The sequence below is a fragment of the Tetrao urogallus genome (assembly GCF_951394365.1).
Source record: "Tetrao urogallus genome assembly, chromosome: 3".
Lineage (NCBI taxonomy): Eukaryota > Metazoa > Chordata > Aves > Galliformes > Phasianidae > Tetrao > Tetrao urogallus.
In genome coordinates this window covers 56,441,609-56,461,029 of record NC_136815.1, presented here as the reverse complement: position 1 = coordinate 56,461,029, position 19,421 = coordinate 56,441,609, and the positions used below count along the sequence as shown (strand labels likewise).

The following is a 19,421-nucleotide window of genomic DNA, read 5'->3' as shown; positions in this document are numbered from 1 at the left end:
TGTACACACGTGTGAAAATATTTTACTCCTACAATTATGTTAGGCAAAAAAGACAGAAGGCAGGGACTTACCCTGAGATAAAAAAAACCATCTGAAAAACAAACCAAAGCAGTGAACAGAACAATCCCTAGTTGTGAGGGGCGGGGGTGCATTTCTATCCTCTTCTGTGTACTAATATGTTCGCTTTAAAATAATCCCGTGTCATAATTCTCACAGCTACTGTGACAAGACTATACTTTTCATTGAACTCTTCCTAGTCGCTGACCTTCACCTCCCACAGGGTGCATATTTGTTACCTGCCTAGGAAGATACCGCGTGCAGAAGGTTTTACAGAAGAAGTTCCAGGATCTGGTTGTTTCCAGCTTTGTTCTGCATCAAGCCCAGGAGATAAAGCTCTTCATGCTTCTTGTACTTCGTTATCATCTCTCTGGCCCTCAATGACTCGTGAGCCACCCTCTGTATAAATGACCATGCTTGTTAACTGTTCTCCTGCTCTATCAGGGGATTCAGGTTTCACGGAGGTACCAGCCTGTAAAATCTCCCGAGACCCGGCCGTCTCTATCACAGCGTGCGAGTACACACCGGGCTCACTCTGCACGTCTGGTTGCAATTCCGTGACAATGTAGTGGGTCGCACCTTCTGAGAAGTTGCCATCAGAACCTTGAACCATGGCTTGAGCTATTTCTTCCGTCACAATAATCTGTGATATCTCCCCATCTGAATCAACTAAATCCATGTGTTCGCTTTGGACGCTGAGTGCATGGCTACCAGCTTCCTGCATAATTATCTGAGAGCCTTCTCCAGCTACCATATGCACAGTCCCCTCCTCATTTACAATGACCTGAGTGACACCTTCTTTTATCAGCTGATCGGCTGCAGCTGTATCACATACAGCAAAATGTAATACTCCTTGGACCATTTTCTTGAAGGCAGCCTGAGCTCTCTCCTGAGATGCAATTATAGCCGATGGGTGCATGACCTGCGTCACTACTTCCATAGGTTTGGTATCTTCCTGAGTCTCTTGAACTTCATGGAACATTTGTATTTCTTGTCTCCCCGCATCACTGGGAACACTGGGCACCTCTGGGTTTGGCATTTGCAAGAAATCTTTGTGACCAGACCTGCTTCTGTCAGGGAGTCCAGATTTGTTTTCCACTTCACCCAGCTCTGTTACAGCACAAAGCAAGGCATCTAATGCTGAAGAGGAGTCTGGAGGATGTACTGTAGCTTCAGAAGACTCCAAAACTTCCTGTTGCATTATCTGTTGCAGTACAGCACCACTGGAGTCAGGAACTGCATCTATAGGAACAGCCTCCTCCATATCAGTTCCTGTTACTGAGCCTTCAACCACTACCACCTGTGTTGCACCATCGGCCAGCTGCTCAGTAAGTATCTGCCCTGGAACCATACTACTCACATCTGAGCTGTTCTGATCTGTAGCTATGACCTGCCCATCTTCTGTAATGTGGACTACCCTGGCCATCTGACCAGCCATTGCCAGAGTCTGAAGGGTCGCCGCTGCTGTTTCTTCTGCAGAGACATCAAACGCAAAGTCACCATCGTATCCTTGAATAATAATAACTTGCTGAACTTGTTCAGGCGATGGTTGCTGTCTCCTGCTGCCTCGAAAGACCTTCTCTTTAACTGGAGAAACCTCTCCCAGTGCTGCTGCAGTAAAAGGACTGGCAGTTTCCACAAAGGTTGCTCCTTGCCCCTTCAGTCGGCATTCATAAGACTTGGATACAATGCCTACAAGAAAAAAATATTCTGTTAAGGTGGTATCATGGCAAATATCAGTTCATTACTTCAGTAATTTGTAGCCTAAATGAAAAAAAATTCCTTGACAATTGTTAGTTTTCACTGGCAGAAAACACAGATAAAATGAGCAAGCGAACAAAACCAATTTGCATGTTTTCCAAATAACATATTTACAGGTTGAAGTAATTGCTGAGTTTAACAATGCTGCAGCTTATTAACAATTTAAATGTGTTTTTTAAACTATGCTGTATTCTAAAAAAAAAAAAAAAAGCCTAGATAAATACAGTATACAGTTAAAAGCCATTAACACTTTTATAGAAGATCCTATTGGTGATACTTCAGTACTTCGGTAATGAATTTTAGGATCATACATTTTCTTAAACATATCCATGTGTGAAAAGCTGTGGCTGATCTTCTTAAAACCCTGCTTTTGTTGGCGAGATAATTGCCATGCTGTCAGTTTGATGCTGTTGTCTTCCCCTTCATTTCCCACCTAGCATCTTAAGATAGCAATAGCAAATGGCAGGATGGAGTATGTGCCTAGGTTTGTGGTTAATCAGTGCTGTTCCTTTGTAATAGTGTAATGAATGTATAGAATATGTTTTTCTTTAACGCACAGTCAAGGCCGGGGGGGTCAGACTTGCTATCAGGAAGAATTTTTTCACAGTGAGGGTGGTTGTGCATTGGAACAGGCTGCCCAGGAAAGTGGTGGAGTCCCCACCCCTGGAGATATTCAAGAGATGTGTGGACATGGCACCAAGGGACACAGTTTAGTGATGGGACTCAGTAGATCAGGTTGATGTTTGGACTTGATCTTGAAGCTCTTTTTCAACCCAGATGAATCTATGATTCTATGGTTTTTTTCAACACACTTTGCTGACTCAGCTCACCAACCTAATTACCCAGAGAAAACAGTCAGTTGTTTTCTCCCTCTAAGCAGGATGTCCTGTACAATTACTGGCCAGAGAAAGCTCAGTCGCACTTCTTAATTATGTCTACATGAAATCAATTAATAGACAAAAATATTGGTATCTCCATATCGCAACGGCTTACTTTGCTACTCAGTCACATTTTTTTTGTCATTGTAGGTTTTCTCCTCAGTTCTCAACACTTATACTAAAGCTTTGGCAAAGCAAAAGATGCCCACGGCTGCAGGAAGTCTTGCACACCATCCCCAGAGCATGGCCTCAGATTGCTCATTTAATTGGATGTAATTTCACACTTGTGAGATGTGCTACACTGAGACTGTGTACTTGGCATCTTTGTGGCGTCTTTGTTGATATGCTTAGGTGACCATCAAGCTAACATGCCAAAATAACATTGGTGCCTAAAAAACTGGGCTCTTGCTTGCATCTATGTATCTCTGTCTAATCTATCAATTAATCAATCTATCTACCTGTCTATTCATCTTTTTTTCTATTACAAAGCTTCTGGTAGAGAACTACACTATGAAGAAAAGAGGCGATTTTGTTACGCTGAAAGGCTGCAAATCACTTTCAGAAGTCTCAGCTGACATTATACAACTTTCTCCATCTTAGTTTGCAAGGCTGGGTTATCTTTGGAAAAGAAAATTAACAATTTAAACCATTAGAGTGTTTCCAAGTGCTGCTGCATGATGTATCTGGCACATGCAATTGAAGTACATTTTGTCAGGCATAAGCTGTAAGGAGGCTTACTGCGGTAGGGCTGGTTCTTATCCCCACTTTTCCTCTGCTCTCTGTAGGCACTGACATTCACGAGACCCCCCAAAGAGCAGAAAAATAGGAAGGGGAAATCAACATAAAATGACAATTATCTTAGCTCCTCCACATTTTATAATACAGTAGAAGTAATTAATTCTCTCAGGAATCTTGCTTTGTTGACGTGATAAAAGAGGAGCCTGGCAGTGATGTGGCACAAAATCAAAATAACTCTACAAATCACGCGTTTTCTGCAGGATTTCAAAATCAAAATAACACGGCGATCATAATTTTCACGTGCACGCAGCAAAATCATGACATCTTTCCCTTAAGATAATGATAATTTTTGCACAGGGCACAGCACCACTGCATCGAAGAGAAGCTCTGCTCTGGGGAAGGGAAAGAAAAAGGAAATCCATCCTGTTTTCGTCTCCTGAAATAATTGCCGTACCCGTGAATCTGTGCAACTCCGGCCTTTACTGTGCAATTGAACGGGAAGTCTCTTGGGTGAAGAGCTACCCAGTGAATCCCTTGCAGCGCTGATAATTATGCCATTCTGACTGCTTACTTAATCTATTTGAATCCAGAGGTGAGTTAAGCCACTTCCTGACCATTAAAGTAAACTGCATGGGTAAATACTGCTGTCACTAAGGGGTGTGATGAAGCTTAACTACACCAACATCTTAACCTCGGCTCGGTGCAACCCTAGCTATTCCATCACAGTTCATAAATGCGATTGCAGGTCCATCTTTTGATTCAGCAATTTAATAACTTCGAGTGCTGTCAGTACTGCTTTGAAAAATGGCTCCTATAAAATGTAACAGCCTCAATCAGACTGTAAAAGATTCACCCACTGAAGATTCTTCCATTTCAACTATAATGAATTAATGTTGAGCAATGTAGAAGTTCAAGTGTCATTTAAACTAATGTGAATCTACTGTAACTTTAAATTTTAACTGGACTATGACCAAGAATTTACTGGGAACATCATCTTCAATTTTAATGATTTTTCATGGTAAATACGAACTGCAGATTTTACTGGCTTTCTTTTGTTTTACAAGTGAAAAGCCAAGCAGGGAAGATATTTAGAAAACAACATATTTTGAGGCTTAGCTGCTATTTCAACTTTGGAACAGTGCATTTTTTTTACGGAGCACTGCTATCCAGCCCATTTGTAGGAGTTTTTATGCATTTAAGGAGTATGTCACATTATTGGACTGTATGTAGTAACAAATCACGTTGTCCTAGTAAATTCAGTCTGCCTCTAACCCCCTCTTAGAAGCTGGGAAAGAGAAAGGCTAAGTGTTGGCTGACATGGCAAACATAAGCTGCAATGCAAGCCCACATTAATATTAGGAAAACTGGACTTGTTGCTGATTGCATGTCACTGCAAATTAAGAAGATACACAAACAGGCATTAAAATGACAAAATATAATGATATGAGAGCTCATATTCGGACAATTTGTAAAGAGGTGTTTCATATCTAGGGGTGCAATGATCACAGAATTGGTTTCTTTCCAAGAAGTCTGTCATTTCAGCGGGGCCATTATTTGTCAGTTGGAGTCCTGAGCAACTGTTAGTTTTTTATTTGAAAATGTCAGGATTTTTTAGACATTAAATCCATATTCACAGGTTATTTTAATTCTCAGAGACCACAAAGTCCCAAAATAGGGCTAAAAGAAACGCTTTGATGTTTAATGTGCTTTTGGGAAACTACAAATAGGGTTTAGTACCTTCTCCCCTCTCTTTTCCTCAGCACCTGACTTCCTTTTGTGTGCCTGTTTTATTCTTTTGTTACTGTCATCATTTGTTCCCTACAGAATAAATACCTTATTCTTTTGTTAAGCTTACATTTAATTAAAATGTACAGGATTTGTGCAGTAAACTCGAATGAAACAAATAAAACAAGGGCCCCCTCTCTTGAAGGCATACGTTGTGAATGAAAAATGTCATTACAGACTAAAAAATTTTGCAGTAAACAGGGCCTACAGAGAGAAGTTTCCCCCGTAATGACATCCATAAAATACACAAATGGCACTTTTAGTACCATCCTGAATATGGCATTTTCTGTGCTCTACACACAATCTAAATGGTTTGATCATAGAGCATAATACTCCATTGGGTTTATAGAACAATCAATGTTCCATAAAATGATGTATTTATCCAATAGTAGGCTCAGCAGTTACTGGTGTATGACATTGTAGGACACTGGCTTTGTACTGTTCAGCAGCACACATGCTGGCTGTAAAACTTATCTAACACTACTTCAACAACTTCATCTCATCTGTGTCAAGTAATTTGTTGAAGCCTCAGCTTGGTTTAAAAAAACTTGTAATAAAAATTCATAGGATTTTCAGGAGAATGAAAGCTGATGACAATAGCGAGGTCACATTGTGGTGCCACGCGAGGGGTCGGGGGTCAGCTGCAGTTCTAAAACAGAAAGTAGATTTCATGCATCGTGTAGCAGATAAAGACGGCATTAAGGAGGCTTGTCTCAGAAAGAAATGCCTAATGCCTTAGGAAAGTCTCTGCTAATATTGTATGTAAAGCACCGCTTTGCTCTCTGCCAGCCGCCTCCTCAGAATTTTAAACCTTGCCCCAAAGTTGTGGCAGCAGCCGCGCATGGTGAGGCCGGGCACAGGATCTCCTTCCCGAGGAGCACCTTCAGGACAAAGCAGTAAGTCAGAAATGAAATAATCTATTACGACAAAGGAAATGATCTGCATTTACACAGCAAGCTTGAAACGGCTCTCGTGCTGTTCCTGAGAAAGTTCCAGGTGACCTGATTTATAGCATCTTTTTCTGCAATGCTTAATTTTTCTTACTTTGGTGATTAAGAGCCTTATTTATTGACACCTACAAAAATTTGGTATCTAGTACAACGTGATGGATATTAAATAATGCGGATGCAAAGTAACATCTTTTTGTTCAGCTCAATACAACCCTCCTGCAATTACAACATACAGAAAATTCAGCTTACATTGGCAACCATTTGAATGAGCAACTGATTTTTTTATTTTAAAGTTACTGCCTCCGTGACAATAAAATATTTTGAGTGGTATGTTAAGCTCACCGTTCTAGTTCATAAAGGAGTAATTTAGGCCTCGATCCTGCTGAAAATCTGATCAGCTCCAAATTTCTGCACTCTCTTCTGTTTTTAACTACCTCTAATTGATTAAGTGCAGTGTAAGAATTGTAGCATGCAGACTTCGGGATTCTCCTGATTTTTGGAAGCCATAACAATAAACCATGTTTTTTCAAATCTCTGCTCCTTACACATACTCAAATTCTTTTTTCTTTTCTAAGGTTTTTTATGTACAAGCTATACAGGGGCCGGCATTTTCAAAACCAGCTAGTTAAGCCTACTAAATAATAGAGGTTGTGAAGGCTCATTCATATTTTCTACTGAGGAAAGAAAACAGGATGGGTCAAACCAAGAAGTGAAATAAATCAGCAAGCCAAAAGGGCTCTGTCAGAACTATTATGTCCACAAAGGCAACATGCATTTGTAAAGCAGTACACATAAGTACACCTATAGGGAACTTAACCAGCTCCCTAAGAAACATAAAAAAGTCCACTATTATATAAATGGTAATGAAAGAGAGATACCAACACAGTGATTTTTTCTTCTCAGAACACCATTACCGAAAAAAGATAATTAAACACAACCAACTCCCAAATACTGCAAATAGTTCATTTTCTACTTAAAAATCCAGAAATGTCATGCTTGATGCTAAAACTAAAGATGTCCTTGGCTTCTAGCTTTGTCCTTTATCCGCCAGCACGTCCAGAAGCTTCAAGGTCTTCTAAGAATTGCTTGTACAAAGGGTGAAGTTTTAACCTTTCAGGTATCTTAAACAAATAAAACATCTTTTAGCTTCTCAAACTGTAAAAGGAAACAATTTTCTGTTTTTCTTTTGATAACCAGACTCAAAGTTCCTGTTTGTTATTTTTGCATCCCATACCTTAGAGGACTATGTCAGCACCAACAACAAAGAAATTAAACAAGAAATAGCCACCAAAATAAATAGCTAAGCCATTCAGTTACGATGTTTAGACAGTTGGTTTGGTTTGGTTTAGTTCCCCTCTAGTGTCCAATTAACCTTTGGGAAAAGGCCTTCGCTCTGAAAGAATTCAGTTTCTCTTTCCTTGTGCTCAAGGTCAAAAATGAACACTATAGAGCCTAGTGTCACAGAAGCTGGGCAAAGAAAAATGAACGTGCTGCCACTGCCACAGATGATGGCAAACAGGTACAGTGTTAATGCACAGAGTTTATGACTGCCTAGTGTGCTCACAGCCTGATTTTCTTCTAGACTACTTTTCCTCTTTATCCACTTGCCACCACATACATAGGCTTTTTCTTTTCCGTTCCCAGTTATGAGCAAAAGCCTCACTGAGGCATATACTGCAATTACCTATATGGATGAGTAGCATTAGGAATGTATTTGGAGTATTTTAGCTAGTTTTTCCAAAGCAATTTAGCAGCTGGAGATGAAGATAGCCAGCTTGGACATTTCTTCGCAGACCAGCTTCAAAGGCTGCTCTGGCCCTCAGTTTGGGAACGACTGACATTGATGCTACACGAATGGACTTTTACTGCTTTAATCCCGCAGTGCAATGGGAAAGTGCATTTTTAGCACTTCTAAACCAGAATCTGGATTTCAAGAGATGCCAGTTGTGTTTGGTCAGGCTGCAGAACTCTGTTTCCAGGGCAGACAGGGCATACAAGATAATGCAAAAAAAATAATGGGAATGCTAATATGAGAAAATCAGAAAAACAAACAAAGAAACCACAAGCTCTGATCATAAGACAAATGATCTAGATTTCTAAAATATGTACAATCTCAGACGGTAACTATTTTGTTAAAAAAAAAGCTCAAACTACTTTCTGTCATTATTATCTTAGCAAGAGTTTCTGTTTTTCAATAATATATACATTTAGATCCTGGTCTCATAAACATTTATTTATCACGAGTACTGCTTACTGCCATAGTTAGCCTCAATAGTCTCAAAGGGACTAAACATGGTAGCTTGCATTATGCATTGTGTTTGCATAATCAGGCCCTTGGGATTAACAATTCTGAAATTGGCCAGCCTTTCCCAACGTTTGATGTGCATACATGCACTAAGGAGAACAGACACTTGTAAGGGACACCTAAAATAAAACACGATGTTATGAAATGATCAAGCAGAAATTATATTCTCCTGCATACTGATCACATTATGAGTATCGTGATTTCCTTTATTTATTTATTCTGATTGATGCAGCCATTCAGTAAAAAGGAGCACCTGTCGTTTTCTTGAGGGCATGTCTCAACCCATTTGGAAAGCATGGCAGCTTTTAGGCAGAATGTTTGGCAATAACTAGAACTAGTAAGTTTCCCTAGTTATTTTTGTTAGTTAAAATAACAGAGATGCCATTTGCTACATGATAGTCATCTCTGCATTTCATTTATCAATTCAACTACATTACACTGTATATTCATATCTTTCCAGAGTAAATTACGGGAAATAACCATTTGTCTTCATTGTAGACACTTTTGTATCTATAGTAGAAAACAAACCTCTATTCAATAACTGCACAGAGGTACCATTAAAATCAAATTTACAGTAAACAGAACCTGCAGCTGGGGTAAAACACTAACTGTTAGTATTTTAATTATCAGTGAAGCTTTCGGAGGTCTAACATCTGCTCATAGCCAAATGACAGCAGCTGCTCATTTAAAACAATGTGAATTTCTTCTATAAATATTAAAATGAACTGTATGTTTCTTGTTCGTTGTAGCTATGTTCCTATTGAGCTGTTTCAGTATACAGGGCATTTTCAACTTCTTTCTTGTGGCAAGTTCGTAAAGGGCTGACCTCTTCAAGAGAATGAGAGGCAAAGACAGCAAAAATTCTTGAGTCTGTAAATTGAAAATGTTTAAGAGACAGTACTAGAGGTCACCCTCTGCCAAGACATTGCTAGTAAATGCTAACAAAACATCAGCAATAAGTTCAGTGCATTGTAGTAACTTCAAGGACAAGACTTCTCAGGATGCAAGGTGTCAAGGAGTCTACAGGATAGGTTATCAGAAAAGCTAGCACTCTCTGAATAAGTAGAAGCAATTATTAATGCAGAAAAATTACCAGAAAAAATGTTCTATTTCAATATTCAAAGCATCAGAGGAGATGAACGTACTGTCTTTTATGGACTACATCAAAATCACACCAGAATGAGCACTGATTCATATGATTAGAAGTAATAATCTGCCAGAAAGATGGAACTATGCTGGCCAATAGAAGATCAGTTAATTTTGAGAAGAAGGGAGAGCATCATAACTTAATTAGCAGTTTTTTTTCTGGACCCTCCATACAGTTCAATATTTCATCTGCTGGAAATAAGGAAAGAAACAGGAGAAGTGACATGTGCTCATGGTTGGTCCAGTGAGAGCAGGTATCACAGTGTTTCAGAAAAAAAGCAAAGGAAGGAAGTGGGAGTTTTAACTTATACATATTCCAATGGAGCAAGACCTATTTATTTACTTTTATAGCATCAAATGCAATTCTAGTGGATAATAATATTTGTAAATTTTTGCAATAGACCTAAAGCACAATGATTGCTTAGTCTGAAAACCACAGGTCATGCCACATCAAGGACAGGGTGAGAGAACTGATGCTGTTCAGCCTGGAGAAGAGAAGGCTGCAAGGTGACCTGAAAGTGGCCTTTCGATACATAAAGGGGAGAAACAGGAAAGGAGACAGACTCTTCATCAGGGTTTGTGGTGACAGAGCAATGGGAAATGGCTTCAAGCTCAAAGAGGGTAGATTTAGGTTGGATATAAGAAAAAAGTCTTTCACAGTGAGGGTGGTAAAACACTGGAAGAGACTGCCTGGAGATGTGGATGATGCCCTGTCCCTGGAGACTTCCAATGTGATGCTGGATTAGGCCCTGGGCAACCTGATCTATCCATACACATCCATGGGATTTGGACTAGATGACCTTTAAAGGTCCTTTCCAAGATTCTATGATTCTATGATTTTCACCTTTCGAAATAATAAGATGAGATGTTCACTTTTACATATATACCCATGACACACAATCAACCACAGCTCTCCCCAGACTGGTACATGGCATCAGATAAAGATGGATTAATTATATAGGTGGTTGTTAGGTTTTACCACCAGATTTCCCACCCCAGAGTTGGTATCAGTGCAGTGTGTCCCAATGCTTGTGAGAAGGAGTAAATATCAGGTGGCCTTCCCTCTGCTGCCCCCTCACTCCACCCGAGGCACAGGGAGCATCGAGGCTAAAAATGCCGAAAGAGATGACTGCTGAAAAATATGTTAATTCTTCAGTTCAGAGTATCTCGGGTTCAGCATTAACTATGGGGTTATATAAGAAATGCAAAATAACATATGTGCTGGTTCTGTAAGGTGGGATGGGAAGAATCATAGAATTATAGAATGGCTTGGGTTCGAAGGGACCTCAAGGATCATCAAGCTCCAATCCCCCTGCCACAGGCAGGGCCGCCAATCTCCACATGTAATACTAGACCAGAGTGCCCAGGGCCACATCCAGCTTGGCCTTGAACACCTCCAGGGACAGGGCATCCACAACCTCTCTGGGCAGCCTGTTCCAGCACCTCACCACTCCCACAGTAAAGAACTTCCCCTGATAACCAACCTAAATCTTCCCTCCTTAAGTGAAGTGAAGGTTGGAAAGACAGGTAACTCTTTTATACCACTTTTGAGGGTCGAGTTTGTGCCAAAGTGTTCTTTTCATGATTCACTTCTGGTGAAGGATGGAAGCAGCATGTTTCCAGCATATCTTCAAAGGAAAAGCTGTTCATACAATTGACCCTTTACACAGTCAGAGATGTATTTCCAGTGCTACTGATACAGTAGTATCTAAATGAGCTGTCTTTCATGCCCAGTATTAGATAGCACTAGGCTGTGCATAGATAGAAGACACCAAAGGAGGTGCTTCCTGAGCCACCGCTGATGCAGGAATCACAGTATCGGCATGTCTAGGAAAAGCAGAGCAACTCAAGCTGCTTCCACCCAGCTGCTTAGTTGTGTTCCAAATTTGAGTAATTCTCACGCTACACTTGCAACACGTGTAACAGTTGGTCAGCTTGAGGTAGAAATCTACAGCCTTTAGATTGATGATAGATGGAATACGCAGATAATAATAAATTCTCAGGAAGTGTTAACAACATAATTGAGAAAAAACAGGATGTAACAAAAGCAAATACAAAACAATGCAAGATTGAACTTGTGCTGCTGCACACTAATACTTGCGGGGAAAGTAAACATGCAAAAATGACATTCAGTGAGAAAGAATTCCCTTGAGAACTGTAATGACAGCAGTCATCAAATTAGATGTGAGTTTATGAAAAGATAAAACAGGAAAAGAGAACAGGCCAAAGCAATTTTTAATTGCACGTTCAAAGGCATGTCTCCTGCACATTTTTCTGGTAGACCTACAACTAAATTATCTCTTCACCGGGGAGAGACACTCACTAAAGAATATTCAGAACAGTGAAATAAAAATTACTAGAAGGATGGTTTTCATGGAAATATCGAAATACTGTCTGCAACGATTTCTAATTTTTAATGCAAAAGCTGAAGAGGGAGGAAAATTCTTGGCACTCGTGGAACAGCATAATCTGATTTTGACACAGTGCTATAGCATTCAAGCCACAATGTAGGAAGAGGTTTGGATGTAGTGAGCAATGGAAGGCCAACACCGATGTCTAGGGCTTTCAGGTGCCAGAGAGGCTATGCTCCCAGAGGGAATAAATCAACTGCAAGAGAGCTGGAATAGGATTTAACCTGACTCATCACCATTTGCACTGCAAATCCATACCCTTCCACAACAGCTCAGTGAAATGCGGCATGTGATTCTTCAGTAACTACTTAGTTAACTTCTGTAAACAACTCCATGGTGAACTGAAGTTCACCCAAGGCTGTGGCGCCTTGAGTCTTAAAAAGCCAAAGAATTCGTAATGACTGTCAATCATACAGAGCATGAATCTTGCTCAAATATGGACTAGTAAACAAACCCTCCCATTATGTCAGGTCATCTCATTAGCTCTTCTTACTTTTTAGCTGAGGCCCAATTTAGGTCAGGAAAGAGAGATTACTTCAAAACTTACCAGTGATCAATGTTTTCTAACATATATTAAACACCGCTTAGCTCTTAATTTTGATAGCACTTGTTCAAAGAATCGCTGTACATATCTGTCTACAACTGATGCCAAGTGATGTTTAAAACCACATTGATTAAATGATGCAAACACAGTTACTCCTAGTGTACTTCTCTGTAGCACGATGCACTGTGCAATTAATGCACACCTTATTCTGATGGTACATACAACTGCTATAGCACTTGCAATGGTTAACTGAAGTGAACCTCAAGCACTGTTACTGTTTTAGTGCAGTAGATAAAATTTCAGAGGGTATGACAGAAGGTATGACAACTTCTGTGAAAGTGGTAAAGCTTGTGATATGTGACAAGACAGAGACCAGATAACACCCCCTAAAAACAAACAAACAAACAAACAAAAACCCAACAACCAATACCAGAAGCCTAAAGCTCGGTACGTGAAAGATGTGATTTTTGAAAACATGAGAATCTAACAGCCCCCATTGAGACTCATGTAAAGGGTTCTTATTTCAGTTACCTTCTTTTTTTTTTTTTTTTTTTTTTTTTTTTTTTTTAAATAATACTACTTCTTACACCTTTTTCAGCTTCAGTAGTTTAGCAGTTTCCTAACTTCTGGCACAGAACATACAAAATACACAGGAGGATACACTGTGGTCTGTCATTTCAAAGATGTGCAGATTAAAGAGCAGCCCATGGCACTGCGGGCTGAAGCAGCTGCTCCAAGTCCCAGGTAGGGCGTATGTGGAGATTTTGTAGCTTTGTCTTCTGCTGTATGTTCCAATGCCCCAAAACCTGCTGAGGTTCACCATTCTTATCAGTGAGTCTCCAAGTATCAGTGAAAAAATATTCAGGTGCTTCTACTGAAATAAAAACACTCTAAAGCTACCAGGGTGATATATTTTTTTGTAACAAGAAAATATACATATTAAAATACAGATGGAATGAAAACAACACTAGTACCAAAAAGGACAAGCTACAGGAAGTCCAAAAAAATGTATTCTTAATTCCACATACTACGTTTTTAGGTTCTCTTTCACGACAGAGTGAATTTTATGCACAATTTTTGGATCTGTGTGCCTAGAGCTAAGTTTCTCTCTGCAGAATTGGGAAGCAAAATAAAATTGGTCTGTCTTCCACTAGTGCTAAGTACAAGCACACGCAAATGCAAGCCAAACAGAATGCATTTAAAATCTAATGGCATTTATCTAACTACGCGCCTTTATAACTGTATCTCCTGAATTGCTCACGAAAGTAGTATATTTATCACTAAATAACACAATAAAATGAAAAAGCATTATTCTAACTTTTCAGGCAGAGAAGTAAAAAGCAACAAAAAATCTGTTGCCAAGGTCACACAAGAATTCCCAGGTGTATTGAGGCCTAGACTTATGTCTTAATCATAGCATTATCATTTCTTAGAAGAGTCTATTGTCAGCGCCAAGAGTTGAGGTACTCCATTTACCCACACTGAAGCACCAGTCACATCGCTGCAATTTTCTTGATAATGCCCTGTCAATGAATCAACCCTATGTTCGTGAGCAGAGGGGAGTTCAGTGTCCATGTATCCTATAATGAGGAATGCTGTGCTGCAATCTCTGCTGAGATTGTCATAGGTGTCCACCGATACCATCTGCAATTACAGAATTTTATGAGATGGAAACTGGTTCATTAGGAAAAAGACTCAGCCTACCAGTTCATTTCACAGATGTCAGATGGTAGACTTCCTGATCATCACGATTCTTGCAAGTGAATAAGGGGCCTGTAGTTAGGTTTTTGGGAATTAAGCACACAACCAATGCTAAGCATAGGCTTGAATGTTTTTCTGAGTTGGACCTTCTGTTAGCCCCAGCCTATGGCATATTCAAAATGGTAACCTAGTCTCCCTAACACTCCCCTGCACCAAAATGACCATGTTTCTATTGGAGGTGAACCTTGTTGCCTTTATTTAGTCCTTTTGTTAACAAAAGACCACAGCAAAATCCAAGCCAGCAGTGTTTAGCACAAGCAGATAAGAAGCTACACACAGACCAGAGCACTGCCATGAATTCTGGGTAGCCTCTGATGCTCTGAGAAGATGCCAATGCCAATCTCTATCATCCTCAATACCATGAAACACAGTTATTTGAGATGTTTCCTTCTCCTTGTGCAACCACCTCAAGTGGCAGCAACAGACATAGTCTCTGGCCTTTCCTATGCTCATTTCACGGGATTGTTTCCATAACAAAGACAGACTCCCTCTGGGTCAATTCATCACAGGCTTCCCAAGTACTGTCCCTTCTACACCCTCTTCTGGTCTCCCCCCTGCCTCACCATAAAAAATAAAACAGAACAAAAGCCCACTGGACGCGCAAAAATTATATCGTAGATTTGTAGATTTATGGGCTGATTCTGGCATCTCAATTCAAATGGATTTACAACCACTGTGTTTAGCCCTGTGTGATTTCAAATAGAATTACTCCTGATGAATTCGAATGCAAATTCACAAAGCATTAAAACAAACCATGTTTAAACTCGTTGGTTCATCAGATGCAAATATCGTGCATTAAGCAGGGAATACCCATTCATGAAAATAATGAAAACTGACACCAATATAATAAAATCATTACAGGTTTATGGATTCTGGGACTTAAACAAGCCATACCCTTGCTTCTCCTAACTGATTAAATGCTTCTTTGCAGTTTATGTTTGATCTGAAATTCAAAACCAAATTACTTTAGTCTTTGAGCCCAGAACCTTGGAAAATTGCTAGGAGGGTCTAACTCAGATTTGCTTGCGGAGAAGGGCCAGATGAGGAAAGGAAGCCTTGGGGGCAGGGGAGCTAGCAGTGCAACTGAGAGCAGGCAGCAGCGAGATAAATTGAGGCTCCCAGACTCTGCCGGCAAGCATTCATAAAACCACCATGTGAACAGCATTGTGCAGAACAAAAGGCAATGATGATAAAATTAGGCACTTTTGTTTTAGAAAGCTGGCACAGATGGGTCTGTGCTTCATTTTTATGAAACCTCAGCTACCTTCACTTTGCATCACGTTTGTAGACAGGGGACTTATGTGCAGAAGGGCAATGGATTGCTCTTTCTTTCTGGGACTGTCCTGTAACAAGCCAGCAAAATGAGTGCAATCTTGTTCTAGCTGATGACGTACATCTCTGGACTGCATCAAAGCACCACATATAGTGTGGTCCTTCCATTACTCCCTGTTGTTCAATCACCATGAACAAGTTTCCATTTTCAGTAAGATGACAACACCTAAACTTGAAACTTCCAAGTAAAACCATATTTAGACACTAAATTCTTTTCATAATGATCATATTTGGAGCAGCAAAATATTCCTCGCTGAAGCATGTAATGCTGAGAATGCACTATTTTGCTGCACAGTCTATGCAATATAAAAAGTTCTTTGCTGCATCATGATTTGCTCCAATTTGTGTATAAATATCACCTGTAATAAAAGGAATTCTAACACCGAGTTTTACTTAAATAACAGCTGCAAAGAGGTTTGCAGGTATTATAGCTAACAGACAACAGAAAAGTATGGGCAATTGCAACAGCCCTTGCTCAAAATCATTATTCTCTCTTTTTTTTTTCTTTTCTCTTTTGCTAATCCATTGACATCAATTTTAAGTATTTTAAGTGAGAATATTTAAAGATTTATGAGTGCATAAACAGGAGGGGGAACAACTGTTTACATGAAGTGATAGTGATAGGACAAGGGGGAATGGTTTTAAACAAAGATGGGGAGGTTTAGGTTAGATATTAGGAGGAAGTTTTTCACACAGAGGGTGGTGACACACTGGCACGGGTTGCCCAAGGAGGTTGTGGATGTCCCATCCCTGGAGGCATTGAAGGCCAGGCTGGATGTGGCTCTGGGCAGCCTGGTCTGCTGGTTGGCAACCCTGCACATAGCAGGGGGTTGAAACTAGATGATCTCTGAGGTTGTTTTCAACCCAGGCCATTCTATGAGTCTATGATTATGGGATGGTCTGAGGTTAATTTGATTTGCAGAGCTCAGAAACCATCTAGATGTGCAGTAAACACCAGAAAGCCCATTCTTGTAACCCTCTCTAAACTGAATTGGTCATCCCAGGAAAACTCCTATTTTTGATGACAGAGATGTGCAAGAGAGAAGACCTAACTGTGAGGTTCTTGTGTCCTACATTTTCAAATATCTACCTAAAAGCCCACTTGGCATTTCTATAAGGTAACATCCCACACAACACATGACAGTGTAGCTGATGCTGGACCATGGGGGATTTTATAAGCCTGGCTGCTTTAGCGCTGCAGTAAACAATCCAGAACCCACACCTCTCTCAGCTTTTATAAACTCCTACCTGTCCAGCAAATCAAAGACTTCAATTTCTATGGCAGCCCTGTGATTTATATCCTTAACTTTGTTATCTCCAGTGCACGGCACACAGAACTGTATTGGTCAGAGGCTAAGAAGAAAACTCTGGTGACATTCAGGTGATGGAAAAGAATGCCACTGATTCATAATGTAATTAATTTTGGATTAAAAAAGAAAAAAGAATAGATTCTGCTCAATCTCCATTATTTAATAACAGCACTCTGTGATGCATCCTGGTATCCCGTTGGCAGAAAGATGCTGCTTAAAAGCGACGTAATACTGAACCTCCTGGGACAGGCACTGTGTTTAACTCTCCTGCTCTCCCCATACTATTGCTTTTTTCACACCTGTGGTCAACAGAAGTATTTGGGATGGATTTCTTTTCTTAGAAAGAGAGAGAGAGAAGTCTGCCACATTCTCTTACCAATTTTGAAACTGCTCCTGAAACTGAACCAAAATAGCTTCTGATTACAGATATGTTCTGTGAACCATAAGGCAAGTGAAGACTTCTTGCTTTTTTCTCATGACCTGTTGGCTGATTTCTGGAGTGCTGCTGAGAAGCTGCTCTACTACTCACTATGGGCTGAAGTGCTGTGTCACGATACCTTGGCTTTATGAGTTGCTGAATATCAGATCAAATTGAACTTCTCAGTGCTACACACATCTTGTTTTTCTTGTTTGTTTCTTTTTTTTTTTCTCTCTCTCTTTTTTTTTTCTCTTTCTGCAATGTATGAATGTGGCAGAGTGGCAGAAGCATAATACTTGAGCATAAAGGCCCACCATAATATGTATTAGAATGAGATGTACTGGTATGTAGTAAGTGCCAATCTGAGCACTCAGGAGGTGGAATTATGACTTCAGATTTAGGCGCTTATTTTAGAAAGTAGATCTCAAAGAATATATAGGGTTGCCCACTTAGCTTGGAAAACCCTGTTCCAGTTTTGAAAGCTACTTGTCACTGCAGAGCAATTTTGAAGCAAAGTAGTATATTTGGTGGCCTCATTTGCATGACAATACCCCGAATGCTCTTCTAGCTCACAGCTACTTCATGGAAGGGCTGGTGCATTCAGGCTTTGAAAATAAACCCAAATCGTGTGGGTATAGTGGTGCATATCATTTATATATTAAAAAAAAAAAAAAAAGAAAGAAAGTAAGAATGAAAGAGCGAGCCATGTGCAAAGGTGGAACTATTAAAATGGGTAATAATTGCAGATAACCAAACTAACATGCATCAGCAGCATATACTAGAAGTCAGTACACGTGGTAGTTTGGCAGGCTTCCAGCACAGTCATTGATTAGCCGATCAGGTGTTGCCTTTGTGTACGTGTTTTAAATGTTGACACCAGTCATCAATGCTTCTGCGAACGGCTGTCAAAATATATTAGCAACCAATTAGAAAAACTAAACAATGTACAGCACAAAGCGCAGATATAAAAAAAATAGTTTATCGAAATGGACTTCACCCATATCCTGCCCTTTCCTCCTCCTCTCACAGCTTGCAACACAAAACAAATGCACCACATTGACTTGTATGGCAGTACAGAACAACGCAGTCTCCTCCGTTGTGTGGATTTCACTGCTGCGAAGCTGTAACGCTAATTGTCAGTTTCCCATGATCAAAGTAATTTGGTTAAATAATTGGTTTACATTTACTATGGTTTATTTGCCTCACAAAAATAAATGTTTTAACAAAAGATCATCTGAAGAGGAGGAAATGCTACGGTGATAACACCAATATGGTGCCAGCATATGGAGAAATATGTGTGTTTGTGCATGTAAGCAATGACATGAAGCTTCAGCTGTTTTGAGAACAAAGCTTTACACCTGAATTAACTTAATATTATATGTGCATTCTGGCACATGTGCATACGAGGAGTAAAGATAAGGCAGTGTGCACTACATTTAAAATTCTTCTGTTATTGGATTGTGGTTCTGAAATCAGTTCCTACTTTAAAAAATACTGCTTTAAATGTTGATTTATTGGACATCATTTATAACTGATTCTTGATAGGTGATCAAGATAGATGATGGCATTTCTTCTTTTCTATTTACTCTATCAGTTGCATGAAGACTGCACTCACATGTGAAACAACAGCTTTTCAATACCAAAAATCAAGTTGATGACATCACGATAACCCTTCCAGCCATTCTTGGCTTTTCAGATTTTTTTCTCTCCTTTATTTTATATAATATATGGATTTGACCACAATTTTTACAGCTCCTCCCTAGATGCAGAAAGGGAACACAGTAACCAAGTGCCTGCAGCAGTCGACAAAAGCTGTTTCCTTTAACCTCCCTACAGACTACCAGGCATGAAGAATGGCTGAAGCACTTTCCCTCAGCCACCAGAGTTGCTCTTTTTTCTAAGTGCTGCTGGAATGACTTTGTTCAGGAGAGGCTGCCACCAGAGTTTGTTCAAAATTCTGCCAAAATGGCTCCAACTCAAAAGTAATTAAAAGTCTCTGAAAAACTCATAAGTCAAGAGAGTGGC

At 39.9% G+C, this 19,421-nt stretch overlaps 1 protein-coding gene across 1 annotated transcript in view; it reads right to left on the bottom strand.

The window, feature by feature from the left end:
- Positions 1-397: 397 nt before the first annotated feature.
- Positions 398-19,421, bottom strand: part of ZNF407 (zinc finger protein 407) — a gene marked incomplete at both ends in the record, with an annotated part of 307,878 nt that continues 288,854 nt past the window's right edge. Inside the window, one exon of the mRNA XM_079533931.1 lies at positions 398-1,749. Coding sequence (XP_079390057.1) covers positions 398-1,749 — 1,352 coding nt within the window. The remainder of the gene's footprint in view (positions 1,750-19,421) is intronic.